The sequence below is a fragment of the Somniosus microcephalus genome, chromosome 23 (genome assembly GCF_052327205.1).
Source record: "Somniosus microcephalus isolate GS21.2 chromosome 23, FLI_Smic_1.0, whole genome shotgun sequence".
Taxonomy (NCBI): domain Eukaryota; kingdom Metazoa; phylum Chordata; class Chondrichthyes; order Squaliformes; family Somniosidae; genus Somniosus; species Somniosus microcephalus.
Genome location: NC_141009.1, coordinates 23,154,296 through 23,174,624, shown reverse-complemented (window position 1 = coordinate 23,174,624; position 20,329 = coordinate 23,154,296). Strand labels below are relative to the sequence as shown.

The following is a 20,329-nucleotide window of genomic DNA, read 5'->3' as shown; positions in this document are numbered from 1 at the left end:
TGGAACTCACTACTACAGGGAGTGGTTGAAGCGAATAGTATAGATGCATTTAAGGGGCGATTAGATAAGCATATGAGGGAGAAGGGAATAGAGAGTTATGTTGATGGGGTTAGATGAGGAAAGACAGGAGGAGGCTGGTGTGGAGCATAAACGCCTGATAAGACTGGTTGGGCCGAATGGCCTGTTTCTGTGCTGTATGTCCTGTGTAACACATGCACCACATTTACAGCAGTGACTACATTCCAAAAAAAGTACTTCATTGGCTGCAAAGCGCTTTGAGACGTCTGGCGATGCGGTGGTGAAAGGCGCTACATAAATGAAAGTCTTTCTTTCACACGAGCTTGTGCTGCTGCTGCTGGGGGAGGACTGCGCGTGCGCGCCGCCCGCACTCGTTTGTTTACACAGCATGCGTGCCGCTGCAGTCACGTGGGTGGGTGACGTCGCCGCGGTTGTCGGGGACCTGACGATGCGAGCTCTCAGGTGAAGGGACTACAGGTACGTGACGGCGGGCGTGGGTGGGACAGCGACGGCGCCCGGTAACTTTCTACCCGGACAGAGCCGCCGACGACGGCAACAACAACAACGCTTGCGGCGTAGCCGCCGACCGGCGCCAACTCTGCAGTTTGTTGACTCCGGCGTTCTTTTTTTTTCCCAGGCCCGCTTTGTCCTGTCCTGCCTCGGCCGGTTGACGTGAGGTTGCGAAGGCCTCGCACACACAAGAGGGGAAAAAAATTGTTGACGTCTCAGCGGGCGCGCTCCTCTGATAGGCGGGCTCTCATGATTGACAGATGTCTCGGCCAAGCGGGCCCGGGCTCTGTTGCCGACGGTGGGGCGGGGTTGAGTTGATTGGCGGGCGGCTGGCGAATCAGGTGCCGGTTAGGGTCGGTGGGCGGGCTCTCCTGCACCAGGCTTAATTTCACAGTGAGTAAAACTGCAAGGACGTGCCACAATAAGCCAGAAAGTAGCAATCACTGTTACACTCTGCCCAATAAGTCAATATAATGTTTGATTCATTCAAGGTATACTTTATTTTAAAAACAGTCTGTATTCATCCAAATTCATTTCTTGAAAAATAAATCATAATGCACCGTATAGTAATTTGACTCCTAATCTAATTTGGTTATCTTCAAATCATAAACATAAACCCACAAAGAAATTTCCATTCTGCAAATTTGCTAACTTAAAATGATTATTCAAAAGGTTAGAAGGCTTATGTATGTTTTGATTTTTGTAGCTAAAGTTTTGAATTTTAGAAATAAGTTCTTTTCAAAAACTTAACACTGCCTAGTTTAGAAAATTTAAGAATATCACCTTGTCTTATATTTAACAAATTCATTTTCATCTTGAATATGGAGGTTTTGCAATGAAAATTTCATTAAATACCTGGTAAGTCACCTCCCAAATAGCTAAATGTCACAGTTCTCTATTACATATTTCAGGAGGATGTATTACATTTTAATTGTAAAATATCTTCTTTTGTGGGTGTGTGTTTTTAAGAAGTTATTTGGTAATATTGTATATTACATATATAGAACACTAAATGTTCCACTAATTTACTCTCAATTATTCCTTCATCTGCAGCAATATTAACTTTTATTTAATATGTCTCAATATTGTTTCATGACACATATTTTGCTTTGTCATTACCTTCATCACTTTACATTTCAGTGATACAACAGCAGCCTTGAGACCCACCGATTTGTAGATTTGATTTCAAACACTTTAGGGAATGATTTCCATTTATAAAGAACAAATTTACAATTTCGCTACACTTAGCACACAGAAAAACTTTACCCATTTTATGTTGCATAAATTAACAGTGAAGGGAGATATAGTTGAAATTGTGATGTCGTTGTATTCTGATTGTTGATACTGAATCATTTGGAATCAAGAGCAAGGCTCGGGCTGACTATCACTGTGCTGTAAAATCCTGACGCAGAGTGTTAATTTTAGAACTTTAATTGCATTCTCCCAAGTACCTCTGCCTAACAATTTTTGTCGGCTTCTGTTTTAACTAAATGTTTTAAGTTTAAACTCCATTTAGCTCTATAGTCAGAGATTTAGAAAGTTGTGTTTTTAATAGTAACAATTGAAAATTAATTACTGAAAAGTGAATTGGATCGAAGGGCAACTTAACTGTAAAGCCTGTGTATATGTTTTTTTTAAACCATATTGACGTGCTGCTTAACTGGCATGGTAAATCCCTGTTCCTAAAATAGTCATGTTCATTATTAAGAAGAGGGCCTAACACCACCTTCTGAGGGCAACTAAGAATAGGAACCTAGGAATTGCTAGACGAAAAAAGACCAAGAGCCATCTAGTTCGTCTTCTACTATCCTGGTAGTCAGATGATACAACGATAATGGAGTTGTTGACTAATCATAGCAATCAATCTCTATCAATTAGTCTACAACAAACCCAGAGATGACACAACAAAAACCGCAGTGGTGGGGAGCTTTGGGAACCATAGGTCCAAAGTCACCTTTTTTCTCCCAAGCATGCTACACTTACCACATGCCCTATCTCAAATTACTCATATACTGTATCCCAAAATGTTATTTTCTGAAAGAAATCTATTGAATTTGTGTTTGAAAGAATTAATACTAATTACTTCTACTAGAGAGCCTGTTCCATAGATTGACCACTCGCTCACTGAAATATTGTTTCCACTGATTAGTTTTGAATTTACCCCTCCCCCTTCAAACGCAGGCCATGCCCTCTGGTTCTACTGTTCTGGACAAGGTGAAATAGCTTGTCATGGTCTACATTATCTAGTCCTCTTAGAATCCTAAAAACAACAGTTCTATCACCTCTCAACCTTCTTTATTCCAGTGAAAACATGCCCAATCTACATAGGTCCCAATTTTGCCGTCAGCTCCCCGCTGACCTTGAAGAAAGCTGCCCACAATGATCTAGCGATCTCTGTGGTGTCGATTTCACCTCTTCCCAACGTTAATTTGCATCTGATGCCAAGTCTAGGGGATCTCCAGCATCCAACAACAGTCATGTCATCAAGCTGGTTAAGCAGCTAATCACATTGAAGAATTCTCACAGACAGCAAATCAGGAAGTAAAATGCACTGATTTTTCGCACTTTTTAAACATTTTTTAGAGAGCGAAATAAAGATTGTGACATATACATGGGATTAAGGTAGAAGCTGAAATATCAAAAACAAACTTTAAAAAAATTATTTTATAAAACCATGGAAAAAATTGACATTGCACAACTATAAAATTAGTTTTTCAGGGCCAGAATGGTTGTTCAGCAGTAATTATGACTCAGTACGCCATTAGAAACCCAGTTGCACCTCATTCAACAAGGCTTAACTTTTTTGGGGTTTTTTAAGAGCGATAGTCCAGCGTAAAAGGGGACGTTTTCGTCAGTTCAGTGTTTTCAATTGATTGCCGGCTGTGGGGAGTTCAACAGCGCACCTTGTGGAGGAGCAGGGAATGACTAACAGTTTAGCGTTTAACTGCGCATGTGCGTTTTCCAGAAGTAGTTGTCGGTTTCGTAGTTGTCGGTTTCACAGTTGTAATGACGGCGAACGCTGACAGTTTTGCTGTCACTGCAACCGCAAATTCTGGGCCATTATCGCGCCCCATAATCCAATCCCTCCATCTCCTCAATCATTTTGGTTGCTCTCTTCTGTCTCCTTTCAATAGCTGTAATATCCTTTTTATACTATGGCAACCAGAACTGTACACCGTATTCTAAATGCGGTTGCACCAATGATTTATAAAGCAGCAGATTGCCTCACTATTTTAGCTCAATATTGTTGACATAAGGAAACATTTGATCATAGTTATGATCAGTAGGCAAAACAATCTTCATATCATGAACAATTGAATTATATTCCAGTTCTAATTTGATAGATACTTGCCCATTATGTATCAAGGTAAATTGCGTGAATGCCAATTTCATAAAATTTAAGTTTGTAATACAGGAAACTTTCTGGTATCCGGCACGGCCGGGACCGACGTGGTGCCGGTTCCGCAACAATTCCGGATAACCGAACGCTATAGTGAAAGATACGGACCTTAGAGCTCCGTATGAAGCAACAAACCCTGTTGCTTAAACAGCTCCACAAGTTGCAAGAATCTCTGTAGCTTAGCAACAGCTGCAGCCAAACCCTTGCCTTCCTCAATTTGTTGCTGTGCAAGTTATAAAAGTTAGCTGAAACCGACTCCTGAATTTTGCCGGTTAACCGACATTTCCGGTTATTTAGGGGCCGGTTAATCGAAAGTTTCCTGTATGTGGTTGGCTGAAATTGTCCAGGTTTAATGTTGAAAATCAATATGCAGGTAGTTGAATCATTTTTGCATTCAGTACTTCTTAGCTGATGTAGAGAAAAAGTTTACAAAAGCAGTGCATTTGTGTGGAAAAATTCCTTGCCCTGGAATGATTGTAGATGGTGCAGTACCTAACAAGGCATCATGGTGTGTTCAGAATCTTCAGGAACAGAGTAGCAAAAGTAAACGTTGGTCCCTTAGAGTTTGAGACAGGAGAAATTATTATGGGGAATAAGGAAATGGCAGAAATGTTAAACAAATATTTTGTATCTGTCTTCACAGTAGAAGACACAAAAAGCATACCAGAAATGGTGGGGAACCAAGGGTCTAATGAGGGTGCGGAACTTAACGTCATTAATATAAGTAGAGAAAAAGTACTCGAGAAACTAATGGGACTAAAAGCCGACAAATCCCCTGGACCTGACGGCCTACATCCTAGGGTTCTAAAAGAGGTGGCTGAAGAGATAGTGAATGCATTGGTTTTCATTTTCCAAACTTCCCTAGATTCTGGAATGGTCCCAGTGGATTGGAAGGTCACAAATGTAACACTGCTATTCAAGAAAGGAGGGAGAGAAAAAACAGGGAACTACAGGCCAGTTAGCCTGACATCAGTTGTTGGGAAAATGCTGGAATCCATTGTTAAGGAAGTGGTATCAGGGCACTTAGAAAATCATAACATGATTAGGCAGTCAGCATGGTTTTATGAAAGGGAAATCGTGTTTGACAAATTTATTAGAGTTTTTTGAGGATGTAACTAGCAGGGTAAAGGGGAACCTGTGGATGTCGTATATTTGGATTTCCAAAAGGCATTCGATAAGGTGCCACATAAAAGGTTATTACACAAGATTAGGGCTCATGGGGTTGGGGGTAATATAGTCGCATGGATAAAGGATTGGTTAAAGGACAGAAAACAGAGAGTAGGGATAAACGGGTCTTTATCAGGTTGGCAGGCTGTAACTCGTGGGGTGCCGCAAGGATCAGTGCTGGGGCCTCAGGTATTTACAATCTATATTAATGACCTAGATGAAGGGACCGAGTGTAATGTATCCAAGTTTGCTGATGATACAAAGCTAGGTGGGACAGTAAGCTGTGAGGAGAACACAGAGTCTGCAAAGGGATATAGATAGACTAAGTGAGTGGGCAGTAAGGTGGCAGATGGAGTATAATGTGGGGAAATGTGAGGTTATTCGCTTTGGCAGGAAGAATAGAAAAGCAGAATATTTTTTAAATGGTGAGAAACTTTCAAATGTTGGTGTTCGGAGAGATTTGTGTGTCCTCGTGCAAGAAACACAGAAAGCTAGCTTGCAGGTACAACAAGCAATAAGAAAGGCAAATGGCATGTTGGCCTTTATTGCAAGGGGGTTGGAGTATAAGAGTAAGGAAGTCTTGCTACAATTGTACAGGGCCTTGGTGAGACCACGCCTGGAGTACTGTGCACAGTTTTGGTCTCCTTATCTAAGGAAGGATGTACTTACCTTGGAGGGGGTGCAACAAAGGTTCACCAGACTGATTCTTGGGATGAGAGGGCTGTCCTATGATGAGAGATTGTGTAGAATGGGCCTATACTCTCTGGAGTTTAGAAGAATGAGAGATGATCTCATTGAAACATACAAGATTCTGAAGGAGATTGACAGGGTAGATGCTGAGAGGTTGTTTCCCCTGGCTGGAGTGTCTAGAACTAGGGGGCATAGTCTCAGGATAAGGGGTCGGCCATTTAAGACTGAGATGAGAAATTTCTTCACTCGGAGGGTTGTGAATCTTTGGAATTCTCTGCCCCAGAGGGCTGTGGATGCTGAGTCTTTGAGTATATTCAAGGCTGAGATCAATAGATTTTGGACTCTAGGGGAATCAAGGGATATGGAGATCAGTGGGAAAGTGGAGTTGAGGTCGATGATCAGCCATGATCTTATTGAATGACGGAGCAGGTTCGAGGGGCCATATGGCCTACTCCAGCTCTTACTACTTATGTTCTGTCATACATTAGGGTAGAAATGTACTGCGTCCATTGTTCATCACAATGCAAAAACTCGAAGTACAGTTTGATGAACATCGAGAGCACATTGAGAACGGTGTATAGTATTTTTAACATTTGGTGAGCGACATGCAGTTTCCTGTATCAGCACTGTTACTCAGCTTAACAAAACAACTTGCCTTGTGCCATTTCAAGCCTGAGAAGTTATTTGGATTGAATTGCTATTTAAAGCTACAGCATGCTTTTACTCTTCAACAATAAAGCATTATTTGGCATTATCACTTCTGACATGTAATAGTTTACAGTGCCCTTATCCATGTTTGTAGGTAATAGGAATTCACAAGAATTGCCTTTTGTTGGACATGGGGAAATTGGTCAAATTAAAATGATAAATGATGATTTTCTGATTAAAAGATCAGATCAGATTATTCGTGTTAGAGCTATTCCGAAGGAATGTGTTATTACTCAGAGACAAAGGTGGAGCGACAAAGCCCACAGTGTAGGCACTAATAAAGTTGAATTGACAGGACTACGAATTAATCGTTGGGTTACACCAAGCTTGAAGATTGTGAATAGAATGGGACGACTGAGAGAAGTAAAGAGTTCTATTTGGGGCCTTGGAAAAGAATGAGCTTGAGCAGAATACTATGCAAAGGGTCCTCTGCAGTGATTCCTGATTAAATACAATGCGGATGTAGGACCGAGGGTGAGCATGTAGGACAGCTTAATTCGAGCTTAAAAGAAACCAGAGGAAAGTTCAGAGGAGCACTGGCCCTCCTAGTATTAATAAAATAGAAAGATCCTGACAGCGATAGAGGCTAGTCATAAGAGACTGATTGGTTATCAGACACTCGGATTTTTCTTGTATTCTGTCTAGAAGTGCAGCAGAGTACTCCTCCAGTATAGGGAATTTTAGATTGATTGATTTACAAATGGGCACCCTTTCAATATTACTGAATGGTTAAGACCAAGGACTAGGAAAGCTGAATTCGTATTAAACATGTTCAGCGTGGATCAATTCCATAAATGGGAATTTCCATCTGTAGCATTTTAAAATTGGAAAAATAAAAATGTTGTGAATACCAAAACAGAAACATCTACTTTGTATTAAATGACAGTTATATTGAGACTGTCAACCAGCTAATCAAAAACTGCAACTAAACTACAACTCTTGACATTAATGTACATGTTAAGTGAACATCTGGATAGTGAAAACTCTATGTAGAGTTGAAATGTAAGGTATCTTCAAAATCAATGCATTATTTCACCTCAAAATGTAAACCAATGTTTCAGTGTTCATGGATTTCAAAAGGGAAAGTCTTGGTTGACCAACCTCATTACATTTTTTGAAGAGGTAACAGAGAGAGTAGACAAGGGTAATGCAGTAGATGTAATTTATCTAGATTTTAAAAGGCCTTCAATAAGGTATCACATAATAGACTAATGAATAAGGTCAGAGAATGCAGAGTCAGGGGACAAGTAGCAGAATGGATAACTAGCTGGCTTCAAGACAGAAAGCAGAGAGTAGGGGTTAAGGGTGGCTATTCACAGTGGCAGAAGGCGGGTAGTTGTGTTCCACAAGGATTAGTGCTGGGACCACTGTTGTTCACAATTTATATTAACGATTTAGACTTTGGAATCAAAAACACAATCGCTAAATTTGCGGATGACGCCAAATTGGGGGGGGATAATCAATACTGAGGAGGACTGCAACAAATTACAGGAAGACCTTAATAAACTTGCAGAATTACATTTTGGTAGGAAGAATAGGGAGGTCACTTATTACTTGAAGGATGCGAGTCTGGGTGGGGTAGAGGAGCAAAGGGATCGCGGAGTACAAATACACAAATCACTAAAAGTAGCGACACAGGTTAACAAGGCCATTTTTAAAAAAAAAGCAAGCCAGGCACTAGGGTTAATTTCAGAGGGATAGAATTGAAAAGTAGGGAAGTTATGCTAAACTTGTATCGAACCTTGGTTAGACCACACTTGGAGTACTGCATACAATTCTGGTCGCCATATTATAAAAAGGTTATAGAGGCACTGGAGAGGGTGCAGAGAAGATTTACAAGGATGATACCAGAACTGCAAGGGTATACCTAATCAGGAATGGATGAACAGGCTGGGTCTCTTTTTGCTTGAAAAAAGAAGGCTGAGGGGTGACCTAATAGAGGTCTTTAAAATTATGAAAGGTTTCGATAGAGTACATACTTAGAGAGTGTTCCCACTTGTGGGTAAGAGCATAACTAGAGGTCATCAATATAAGACCGTCACCAAGACATCCAATAGGGAATTCAGAAGAAACTTCTTTACCCAAAGAGTGGTGAGAATGTGGAACTCGCTCCCACAGGGAGTAGTTGAGGCAAATAGTATAGAGGCATTTAAGGGGAAGCTAGATAAGCATATGAGGGAGAAGGGAATAGAGGGTTATGCTGATAGATTTAGATGAGGAAAGACGGGAGGAGGCTCGAGTGGAGCATAAACGCCGGCATGGACTGGTTGGGCCGAATGGCCTGTTTCTGTGCCCCATATCCCATGTAATTCTATGTAATTCCAGATTAAGCAGTACAATCAGACTTTTTCCCCCACAGGGAATGTTTCTGTCCTGGCATGTATGCCCAATAGTCCGCGGGAGAGCAAGTATAATGATTTTATGTAGAAATTTGAATAATTTGTAGAAATGACCCTGAGTGGAAAGTAACTGCAGACAAATGATTGAACAGTTTTTTGACTTGGGTAGGATTGGACCTATGCCAGCATTTTCATTGGACGATGGAGCCATGCTGTCCAAGAAAATGCATAAGAAATGTGAGGGTAAAATCTGCGTTTAAAAAAATAATTGGAGAAAGCGTTTTGAAATGGAAAGTAGTACTCATGTGCATGCTGCAACTTTGGGTCGGGTGGAAGAAGTAAGAGTGAGATCCTTAATTAAAGCTTAATTAGATGAGCATTAGTGTGTTTAACTCAATGGTTCACCACATTGGTGGTTGATTTGGTATAAAATGATTGCTGTTGACAAATAAATATATCTGCTTTGAAGTTCATTGTTCCAGTGGGAATCTCTATGATATTCAGTGTTCCCACTTTTTAAATGTGAGCCATTCGGATTTAAAACTAAAAACAACACTTAGTTACACCAATAACTGGAACAAATGGAAATTATTGTTTCAGCGATCATCTGATCTAGTTTTAGTATTCATCTCACTTTTTACCTCCGAACTTGGTGTAAATAGTCACAGTATCAACAGGCGGAGAGGCCTTTGTAAGGTGCTGGTGCTCGGGAATGTGGTTTACACTTGTGTAGGATTTTACGATCTTTATGCGGACAGATCATAAATCTTTCCATTTGTGAAGTTTCCCTAATTGTTGATTACTGTTGTCCTTATTTCTAAAAGTGAATTATAATTATGGGTGTTTTGGTATTTTCAATGCTTTATATAATTTATTTCTGCTTTTTTTTCTCCCTTCATTGAGTCCTGTTTTTTTCCCTTCACCTATCACCTCGATCACCACAAAATGTTTGCAATGTCAGCACAAATACAGACTTTAAAGCTCCGAGGAAAGATTTGAATTCCAGGCTGTAGGATTTGCTCTGCGCTTGTAAAGATATAAGGCTTTATTTCTGAACTGCAATATGTCTGTTTTGCTTGAGAGAAAATAGTATATTTCAACAACTAGTTTTTAAGGTTGAGAGAAATAAATTTTTCAGAATGACCTTTTGATTATCAACAGTGCATTACATTAGCATTTTCCAAACTCATGTTTAACATATCCATTGTCTTCTGTTTTGAACAGTACATGCTTTCGTCCACGATGGAGCTTGCAACTAATTTTTTTCGTGTGGAGTTCCCGAATTTTACAAATACTCTATTACAGAAGTTAAACCAACAACGTCAAGAGGGACAGCTATGTGACATTGCTATTCAAGTTCAGGGCCATTTATTCAGGGCCCACAGGGCTGTCCTAGCTGCCAGTTCACCTTATTTTTGTGACCAGGTACTACTGAAGAACAGTAATCGAATCCTTCTACCGGATGTGATGAACCCAAAGGCATTTGAAAATGTTTTGCTGTCTTGCTACACAGGGAAACTTATACTGCCAGCCACTGACATTGTCAGTTACTTAACAGTAGCGAGCTTTCTTCAAATGTGGCATGTTGTAGATAAGTGTACAGAACTTTTAAAGGTGTGCCCGGTTGTTCATTATCCGAAGGCTTATCATTTGAATGATCATCAGTCACCCAGCAGCAGCAATTTTAATGGTTCAGGAGAGCCTTCAGAACTTGGAGCTGTGGGGCAGCCCGAGCTTCATAGAAGTGTGAATGAAGATTCAAAGCCTGATGAAAATGGCGAAGAGAGTCTCAAAGAGGACGACCTGTCACCGCCCCAATTAATCGATCATGACAACCTTCCTAGCAATTCTTCTGGGGAGCACGACCATTTAAGTGCAGAAATGAATAGCCAGGATGGTGAGGAAGGAGCAAGTGATAGTGCAGAGTACGCATACGCCAGGCCAATCTATAGTCAACCTAGTATAATGCCTCACAAACGGTGGGTGTATGTGAAACAGGAAAAATTTGAACAGGATTATGGCGATGGAATGACTCGCCCTGCTGCTGAAGAGCAGCATGTCTCTGAATCAGAAAATATTACTCCGGCCGAGCCAGTAATACAATCTTCTAGCATTGATGACAGCTTTAATATAGTTGCTGCCAAAATGCAGGAGGTGTTTGAGGAACGGCATGAGAATCGTTCTTACGATGAGCAGGTTGATTACTATGGTTCGTCACTGGATGGATTTTCAGTTGACCGGGGAGATATAAATGTCAGTGGGCACCGCCAGGACCCTTTAACAGCAGCTGAAATGCAGGTGAATCGGTTGCCAGGGTATGGCGTCGAAGCTGAACTAGGAACGGGTCTCGGCGAAAAGACCTCTCGCTCTGGCTTCACAGCTGTTGTTTACAAACTTTACCCTTGCCAGTGTGGCAAAAATTTTACTCACAAGAGTCAGCGAGACCGACATATGAGCATGCACCTTGGTCTTCGGCCTTACGGCTGTGGTGTTTGTGGTAAGAAATTTAAAATGAAGCACCATCTTGTCGGCCATATGAAGATCCACACTGGGATTAAACCATATGAGTGCCACATCTGCGGTAAGAAATTCATGTGGCGAGACAGTTTCCATCGTCATGTGACGTCATGCACTAAGCTGTATCAGGTTCCTGATATCCGCTGACAGAACTTACGGGCCACCTGGCTCAGTGAAATGAGATATGGTACTTGATGTAGTAAAGATGTTTTAAGTGCTTTTGACTCGTTCAGTGGTGTTCCCATTCGCAGTAGAAAGTCAACGGTCTCGGTGGTGACAGCCTAGGAGTCTGTTAGAAATGTGTTGGTGCCATGACAACACTTATTTAACCAAAACCATTTTCCAATAGTGTTACACTTAAATATTGCACAATTGTGTGACTCTTAGTGAACTGAAATGAAGAGATGAGCCTTACATATATATATATATATATTGAAATGAGCGGAAAGAAGGAAAAACAAAACCAAGAATAGACTTAGAACAGTGTTTTGCTAATGTGTTGTAAGCCCCATTTGCACACGAATATTGTATGTTGAGTTTAGACTGGGAGTGTTGTGCGTTAATGCTATTCAACTCACAAAGACAATTCTGTATAACAGAGAGGATTGAGGTAGCAGTTTAAACTGACTTTACTTGTAATCACTTGCATGAAAACCAGAAACCAAAAGTGAAAAACCATCTACCGTCATTTTGTACTCGCAGGCTGAAAAGGGCATTTTAACGGCAATTCCAATTAAATTGCTGTCTTCTGGAGCCTGATTCTCAAAAAGATTCTATTTGGGTCTTGAGGATTAGCAACTGAGTCAGACCCCTGGTGTTAATTGGTTCCGAGTGTGATTTGTCTCTCTAGGCTACAGGTCCGTTTGCAAAAGATACAGAAATGCAAATGACAACAGTCATTCAAACTTCTGAAATCTTTCAGCCAGACTTTCCGTTTGGAATGTTGGACAATGAGAACAACAGTTCAGGAAAATGTTCAACATTGGAATATTTGACGCTTCTTGGTAACTTTGCGATGCATCCTACAAACTTGTCTCAGTTGAATGACTAAATGGGCAGCAAGTTGGGAATAACTAAGGTAGTCGGCTGATTTGTTCAAAATTATATTATTTACATACTGTATATGTATATATTTGAAGTTAATATGTGTCTTAGACACGGTAAATGTTGAGCACAGTTGATGAATGATGAGTGAGTTATCAGTCAGTCTTATTGATGGTTTAAATAATCAGCTATTCAACCTGAGGTGTAAAAGATTCCCTTTAATAAAACCTTATTCATAACAGACCTACGCACTTAAAACCATGACACAATAATAAGACCACGCCTTTGGGAGGGAAAGGGATAGGGAAAAAACGAATAGGACGGAAGGCTTCTTTTCAGCAGCTTCAAAGCCAAAAGTGCAGCATTAGATGAAACACTTGTTGGTCCCATCAATAAATATTTAATCGTTTGTAAATGATGCGTAGTAAACTATCTGAAGTTAATTGTCTTCCTGAAAATGGCCAGTGATGTCTACTACACATCCATTCCAGTTTTGCATTACTGTAGTTAGGAAATAGGACTAAAGGGAGTCTGGAAATGAAATACTTTTCAATTTTAAGCTGCAACTTTTTAAAACTACTGCAAACAGTTGAATTGCTGATTTCCAAGCGCTGTAGCAATAGTTTCGCTATAACCCACCTTGACTCGAAAGTGATTTGAGGAATGCAAATTGCAGCACATGAAGATTACTTTCAGTGCTACAACTTTACATTACTTCAAAAAGTTAGAATGTTTGCAAGTGGCACCTATAAAAGGCTGCCACTTGTGTATTGAATTCATATCCTTTCATCCCTTGTAAACAGAGTCACTGGGTTCAATTTAGCTCCCAAATCACACGCCTGTCGGCGGGAATTTAAAACCAAGTGGTAATGTGATGCCTGAGCTCGGAAGGTCAGGATGCGTTTGATGATGGACAAGCCAGACTGGTTCATTGATAGGATGTGGAGGGTAGGTGTGTCACTGGGAGCTGGTTAACATCGCTCTAGTTGGACAAGCAGCAGCAAGTTTACCAGTGCCAAGTGCATGTGAAGGTCTCTAACTTTGGCCGGCGTTCTCTGGGCTTGGTTAAGTGGAGTGTGTCTGAAGAGGGAAGGAGTATGCACACCATTAATTGGTTCCTGCCCATATCAGACTCTAAGCTGATTTTTTTTTTTTTTTTTTAAATCATCCTTTGCGAATCTCATTTAACTTCATAAGCTTAATGGTGAACTTGATGGTGAAGTAGATAGATGGAGTAGATTTTAAACTTGTCACCTGGCCATAAAACTGGTGTTGCGGATTGGCCGCCCATTGTAGAAAGCACCCAACTTTCACTTGCATTGATCGGGTAGCCGATCTCCAGTGCCAGGTTTATGCCTGGGCAGCAAGTTGTAAATCTACTCCATAGTATTGATTTTAAGGGCTGCCATTCAGCCTCAGAATATTGATACTTTTAAATGTTCTGATTTTTTTTTTAATTCGTTCACGGGACGTGGACGTGGACGTCGCCTGTAAGTACATGCATAGGCAGCAGATCAAGGATTAGTGATGCGAATGACTGGAGTGTGCCATTCATGTCATTTCCAGTACCAGCAGGATTTAGCAAAATGTCAAGCACATTTGAAGCCTGCTCATTTTGGTTGGTAGGAACTGGAGGGAGGGAGTAGGGATCTGTTTATGCCTTGACAATTAGAGACTGAAATGTTGTTTAGTCTGTGCTACTTCCATTGTATGTCCTTTCCAGTGACTGGTTAAAGCAAAGGGGGTGCACCATAATGAGCTGCAGGCCTGCCAACTTTATTTGAGCTGATTTGACTCCCTCTCCACTGTAGTCCAGTGTAAGAATCGCACGCATGACATCACTCCTAAAAACAGAACCCAGAGAAAGAAACGCCCAAGACATTTATACCCCTGTACTATTTAAAAAATAAAATAAACCCCCAGGCTATTTGCAGAGCAAAAATCGACTGCTTATTTGTAAAATATAGTTGATTTATCTATTTCAATAATCCATTTGTGAACAGTGATTCTAGTCGTGATTTATAAAGTGCCATTTTAAAAATATGCAGTCTCTTAACAGATACTGGATTTTTGGAGTCAGTGGTGTACAGCTAAATGATGTTTAAAATGATGAGACTCAATCCCTTCCCCAATCCTAAACATGTTTCCACTAGACCAATTCAAACTTGTTTTCACACTCACTCACTCTGTTGTTAACTGTAAATTTCTAGCAGACTGTTTTTACTTAGGTTTCACTGTTAGTAGAAAATATGTACATGACATTATGTAAATGTGTTTTGACAAGGGACCTCAGTCACTCCTGTTCTGGAATATGCTGTCTCCACAGCCTAAACAGCAGTAAGTACAGGCAAGAGCAGGGAAGTGGGATTATGTCTGCTGTGGAAACTAGCACCTGTACAATGCTCCAAATAGTCTGCTTCAGTGTTGAAACTTGGTCTGGACTAATGATCTGAGACGTGAGTTCAAATCTCACCTCGCAGCTGGGGAATTTAAAATCTGTTAATTAAATACAAATCTGGAATAAAACGCTGGTATCAGTGACCATGTAACTACCCGATTGTCGTAAAAACCCATCTGGTTCACTAATGTCCTTTAGGGAAGGAAATCTGCCGTCCTTACCCGGTCTGGCCTACATGTGACTCCAGACCCACAGCAATGTGGTTGACTCTTAACTGCCCTCTGAAATGGCCGAGCAAGCCGCTCAGTTGTTAAGATGGCGGATCATCACCCCCTTCTCCAGGGCAGTTAGGGATGGGCACCAAACGCTGGCCTTGCCAGCGATGCCCACATCCTGTGAATGAATGTGGGAAAAAAACTTCTGTGTGCATGTATTATGTGTAACTGAACTGCCTGTTTGGAAATGAACATCCTGCCCTTCATTATGGTATCCTGCGCCTGATTGCACAAAGCTCATTTTGTCAAATTGTTTTATTTAAGATATAGTCCTCATTCAATTTACACTCTGTAATTTCACCATATTTTGACGGTTTTTTCATACGAGTAGGGATGCAGCTAGGTTCCCCCTCCTCTCCGAGACACACCTGCACCTTCCCTTGAAACAATTTTTGTTGCTGTCACTGATCACAGTATCTTACAGTTCAATACTGGCATTCTACACATGTCAAGTGCCATTGATGTTATCACAAGGGATATATTAATGGAACAATACCTGTGAGTGTAGTGTGACACATAATATTGGAAGAAACTGATTTGGAAGTGACATGGAATAATATGAATGACTACATTTCAAATAAAACTTTTTTAGCAAACCTTAAAATCAGTATTTTAAAACCATAACTGTTCTATCATTTCCCGTTATTAACCATTTTCATCCTTATTTGAAATAAGTAAAATAATGTAAAATTAAACATGTGGTAAGTAAATGTGCACTGATTATTTTATGATTAGATTACAGAGTTTTAGTTTATCAGATTTTGAAATCGATAGTTTATTATATTGTAGATTAATATAAATTGATTTTAGACTTTTATATATAATAAAACTGACTCATTGAAACAGTTACTGTTTTTAGAGGCTCAATTGACTGGATACTAACAAAAGAATTTATATTGGAGGAATGTATAAAAACATACTTTGAAGAATTTAATCAGTGAATTACAGTAGTGGTTGCAATAATTAACATACTCATCTTTGAGAGGCATTCTCGTGTTACTATAACTTCAAAAATGTGACCTTTTCTGTGATAAATATTCAGTATAACTCCACAGAGTGAGTTTCCAGCAGATATCCTGTCTATGTAAAGGCTACTCTATATAAAACTATGTGTTAAATTGTAATGCTACCAAATATCAAATGTAAAAGTTTAAAGTGCTACTACAACAACCTTAGGTTTTGTGAAATGGTATTTACTGTAGATTTTTTGATGCCAAGTGGAATTCCAGCGAATTTAATGAGTTCCTCTCTAATGCACATCACTAGTTTGTCAGGTTTCCATTTGTGTTAAAGTATTGATATTTATGTGTCAACACAGCTAAGCTTTGAATGTCGTAAGTTCAGATATCCACGCACAGTATCATGCACATCTCTGGTGCTGGGCTTGGGTCATTATGACTAAGGGAATAAACCATGATGCCTGATCAAGGTACTGTATAGAGAAATAAGCTCGGAACATACTGTTGTGTGTTTGTTGCCTGAGTACTGTGCTATGTGTGAAGATATATCACAAAGCAGTAGCGACTGAATACAAGATAGTAAATTAGGCTTCTATTTCACCTTTTGTTCTCGCTCCTGGTTCTTTATTTTGATTAGCTGTTACAAAATGTAAATACACACAGCCTGAACTTGAAGAAATAAATAGGATTTTTATTTTGACTTTAAAGGTCAAGTAACAAGGATGTGATTTTTGCAAATGTTATCAGTACAATGAACAAGGAAATCAGTATTGTTTTGCTTTCTGTACCACCATGTTGTTATTTAGTAATGTTTATATAATTGGCCTTCAAGCTAATTTGTTTTCTTGGTAGTTTTCTTAACTGTAAATCAGTAATGACACTACTAATTTGGTACGTATTATAGAAGCTAAGGATTCATTTAATATTTTAATTTTTTTTATTTTCAGTTGCAAAGTTCATTAAGTCACGTAGCCCAAAGTCCTCAGCTAATGAACTCCTTCCTTTAGAAAACAAAAACTCAAAATATGTTTAACAATGAGATTTCCAGTTGTATAACTTTAAGCTAATTGCGAAACATGTAAATAAGAAGATCTGTATTTAGGAAATTTTGGCACAAAAGACATCTTGTCATTTGACCTTTCTAGCAAATGGTGTAGCAGCGATTGCAATTTTTTAGGATGTTGCAGTTCTCCAAGCCCCAGCGTGTATCAGAAAGTTTTCAAAAAGACATATCAAATTGATATTGTGTTCTACTCCGGTTTAAAAATCAAGTGGGTCACTACATGATTTTCTATGTTAGTTTAACCTATGTGGGTTAGGTTTTTGAATATAAATGATCACTATCTTTCTGAACAATTGTTATCAAAGTTGTTTATTAACTGTTAAATCGCAAGTGTTCATGTTTTGTCCAATGTTATTTAAAAAGTGCTGTCAATGTGAATTTACACTGAAACTAACCACGGTAATGTCAGCTATTCTGTGAATCTATTTTTTCTCTTTGTGGTTTAAACTTTGCTTTCCATTCTAATAATAAGTATACAGTATATGGCTTGTTTATTTCAATTGCCAGTGCTGTGAGTATTAACTTCTTCTCATAGAAGAAAACTGTGACTGTTTGTATAACTATATATAGTCAAATAAATATAAGCTGACTCAGATCATTTGGTTGCTGGTTTCTTCCATTTTTCCCCAAAACAAAAGGACTTCTTTCATGTCACAAGATGCCCTTAAAATTGATTTTCTTTTGTTTCTGCGTGTGGTGAGAGCGTACACAAATGTTAAATGTATACAATAGCAATAGTTGCTTTTTTAATTAAAATCCTGAAACTAGTCTGCACGCTTTCTGTCCATCTTACTGTAGAACATTTGTCCAGTAACTCCGTGATGCAGACGCAGTTGAACATGTCTCCAAAAGTTCTTTTCTCACATCGTATCACTGTTTGGATTGTTACTTTCATATGAAATGTGTTGCCCACTGATGGGCTACATGTTTCTGTCCATATCCGAGCTGTGGAAGTCCACGGTCGTGTGCAGCAAAATAAATCCTGATGTTACTGTTGACTAAATCAAGTGGCACATTACCACTTCTGTTTATCGGTGAAGTTGATTGAGGGAGCCGCTTGTTACAACACCCTCGGCAGCAAAGAAATTACAGAACAATAAATGACAGCAATTAATGCAAAATGTGCATATATTAAAGAGTAGCGTGTGTTCCAAGGCAGTGAAATATCTCTGGGTTGAGATGACAGAATCTTGACGCCTTTCACCACGCTGCAGACTGGTCTGTGTGAAGTGTAAGTAAATAGAGTCTGACACAAGTTAACGTTTCAGTGAGTTATTTTGCAAAGTCTGCTATTTTGTATTGCAGGGAAGCTTACGTGGGGCCTACGTACATTTGTGCTGGGCTCTGCCCAAAGCATGCCAGTTGACTACAAGTTGACATATCCTTGCTCCAGACAGTTTGAGGGATGTAGCTACCACTGACACTTTTTAAAGATTAATACTTGGGATGTGGGTGCTGCTAGCATGCCCAGCATTTATTGCCTATCTGTAGTTGCCCTTGAGAAGGTGGTGAGCCGCCGCCTTGAACCGCTGCAGTCCGTGTGGTGAAGGTACTCCCACAGTGCCGTTAGGGAGGGAGTTCCAGGACTTTGACCCAGCGACGATGAAGGAGCAGCGATTAATGTCCACGTCAGGATGGTGTGTGACTTGGAGGGGAGCTTGGAGGTGATGGTGTTCCCATGCGCCTGCTGCCCTTGTCCTAGGCGGTAGAGGTTGTGGGTTTGGGAGGTGCTGCCGAAGAAGCCTTGGCGAGTTGCTGCAGTGCATCTTGTAGATGGTATACACTGCAGCCATGGTGCGCCGGTGGTGGAGGGAGTGAATGTACAGCTTGAATTTGTAATAATAAGTTCCAAATATCAAGGCTGCTTGTTCTTTCAATTCATGCACTTTGTGACTAAGGAATAAGAGTGCCAGAAATAAATCTACTTGTAATCTAGTGAAGTTGCAGGGAGGAAGGCTAATTTCCTTAAGCCCAGTGTAAATGCAGCAAAGCTCCATATTTGAATTCACTCTGCAGTAAAAGGCTTTCCTATTGGTTATTTGGATAATGAACTTGGAATTGATGCTATGTAGATGGAGAAGCTTGTTCTGCTCTCCACTCTTACTACAATACACTGCTGCATTTTTGCTGCAGTTTGAGCAATGAAACTATGTGCTATGGTAGTAAAAACAGTGAGTTTCTCACAGCGTTTAACTGAGCTCCACTACACAGCTCTGAGTGGAATAGGATTTTATTTTTCACTTTAAAGAATGGAGACCATCATCTACTATCCTTGGGCTGGCTGTACCAAAATATGACTGGGAAAAACTGAACGTGTTGGATTTTATTATTTTAAAGCGATCAGTGTAGTTATTTTGCTGCTCACTTAGTGTCATAAGTATAAAAATCTGATATTAAAGAATAAAACTCTGCAAACACAGGCACACATTCTGTCTATTTTCCACAAAATGCTAAAGGAATGCATTTCATATTCATTGTTTTAATGTCATGCTGTAAGATGTATCTGTTCTACAAGAGAATTCTACACTAATAAAATAAGAGGACGTAATGGAGCCCAGGTTTAATATTTAACATTTTCCCAGTTTGTTCATTCAGATCTTTTGTACTGATGCATACAAAAGACCAAACTTCTTACACTGTCTTAAGTGTGAAACAGTTGCCAGTAACTATGTACATTAATAAAATATAGGTGCTTGAAACAATTGTGGCCTCAGTAACTTTTTGTGTAGAAGCAAGTAAGAGCTTCAAGGTTTCTTTGTGACGCCTATGTATAAGGGTTTTTGATCTATGTAATATTAACTCTGAACTACCAAAAGGATGGAAGGTACTCATTTATTGGCAAGAAGATCTGCAAATACTAAAATTGCTCCGTTATGGAAAACAGTTTTAAGCAATGATTCCAGTAAATTATTTCAATAGTTGAGATGGGATGTATGTAGGAGAGATGGATGTGGTAATGGATATCCTGTCAATACAAGATACTGGAGTGTAAAGCCATGGAGGCATCAATTGAAGATTACCTACTCGAGCATGTTCTTTAGGACTTTGTATCGAAGGTCATAAGCTGTACATCCCACTAATAAAACTAGATATTAAGGATGAATACGCCTACCAACCACATGGAGAAACAGTCTGACCAAGTGTAGCTGGGGTTTATAGTTAAGCCAAATAAATTTAAAGGCAACTCCATTTAAAGTCATGTAAACTTTCTCTGCTTAAATTGGGTGCGCAACTGTAATCT

At 39.7% G+C, this 20,329-nt stretch overlaps 1 protein-coding gene across 1 annotated transcript; it reads left to right on the top strand.

The window, feature by feature from the left end:
• The first annotated feature begins 426 nt into the window (after nucleotides 1-426).
• Nucleotides 427-17,683, top strand: zbtb43 (zinc finger and BTB domain containing 43). Its single transcript, XM_085965607.1, has 2 exons — nucleotides 427-495; nucleotides 10,057-17,683. Exon 2 carries the CDS (start codon nucleotides 10,060-10,062, stop codon nucleotides 11,494-11,496), a length of 1,437 nt encoding a protein of 478 aa, XP_085821733.1. The 5' UTR covers nucleotides 427-495; nucleotides 10,057-10,059; the 3' UTR covers nucleotides 11,497-17,683.
• Nucleotides 17,684-20,329: the final 2,646 nt, after the last annotated feature.

What these genes read in the sequence shown, in the direction of transcription:
- zbtb43 (XM_085965607.1), top strand. Translation starts at nt 10,060, where the DNA reads ATGCTTTCGTCCACGATGGAGCTTGCAACTAATTTTTTTCGTGTGGAG.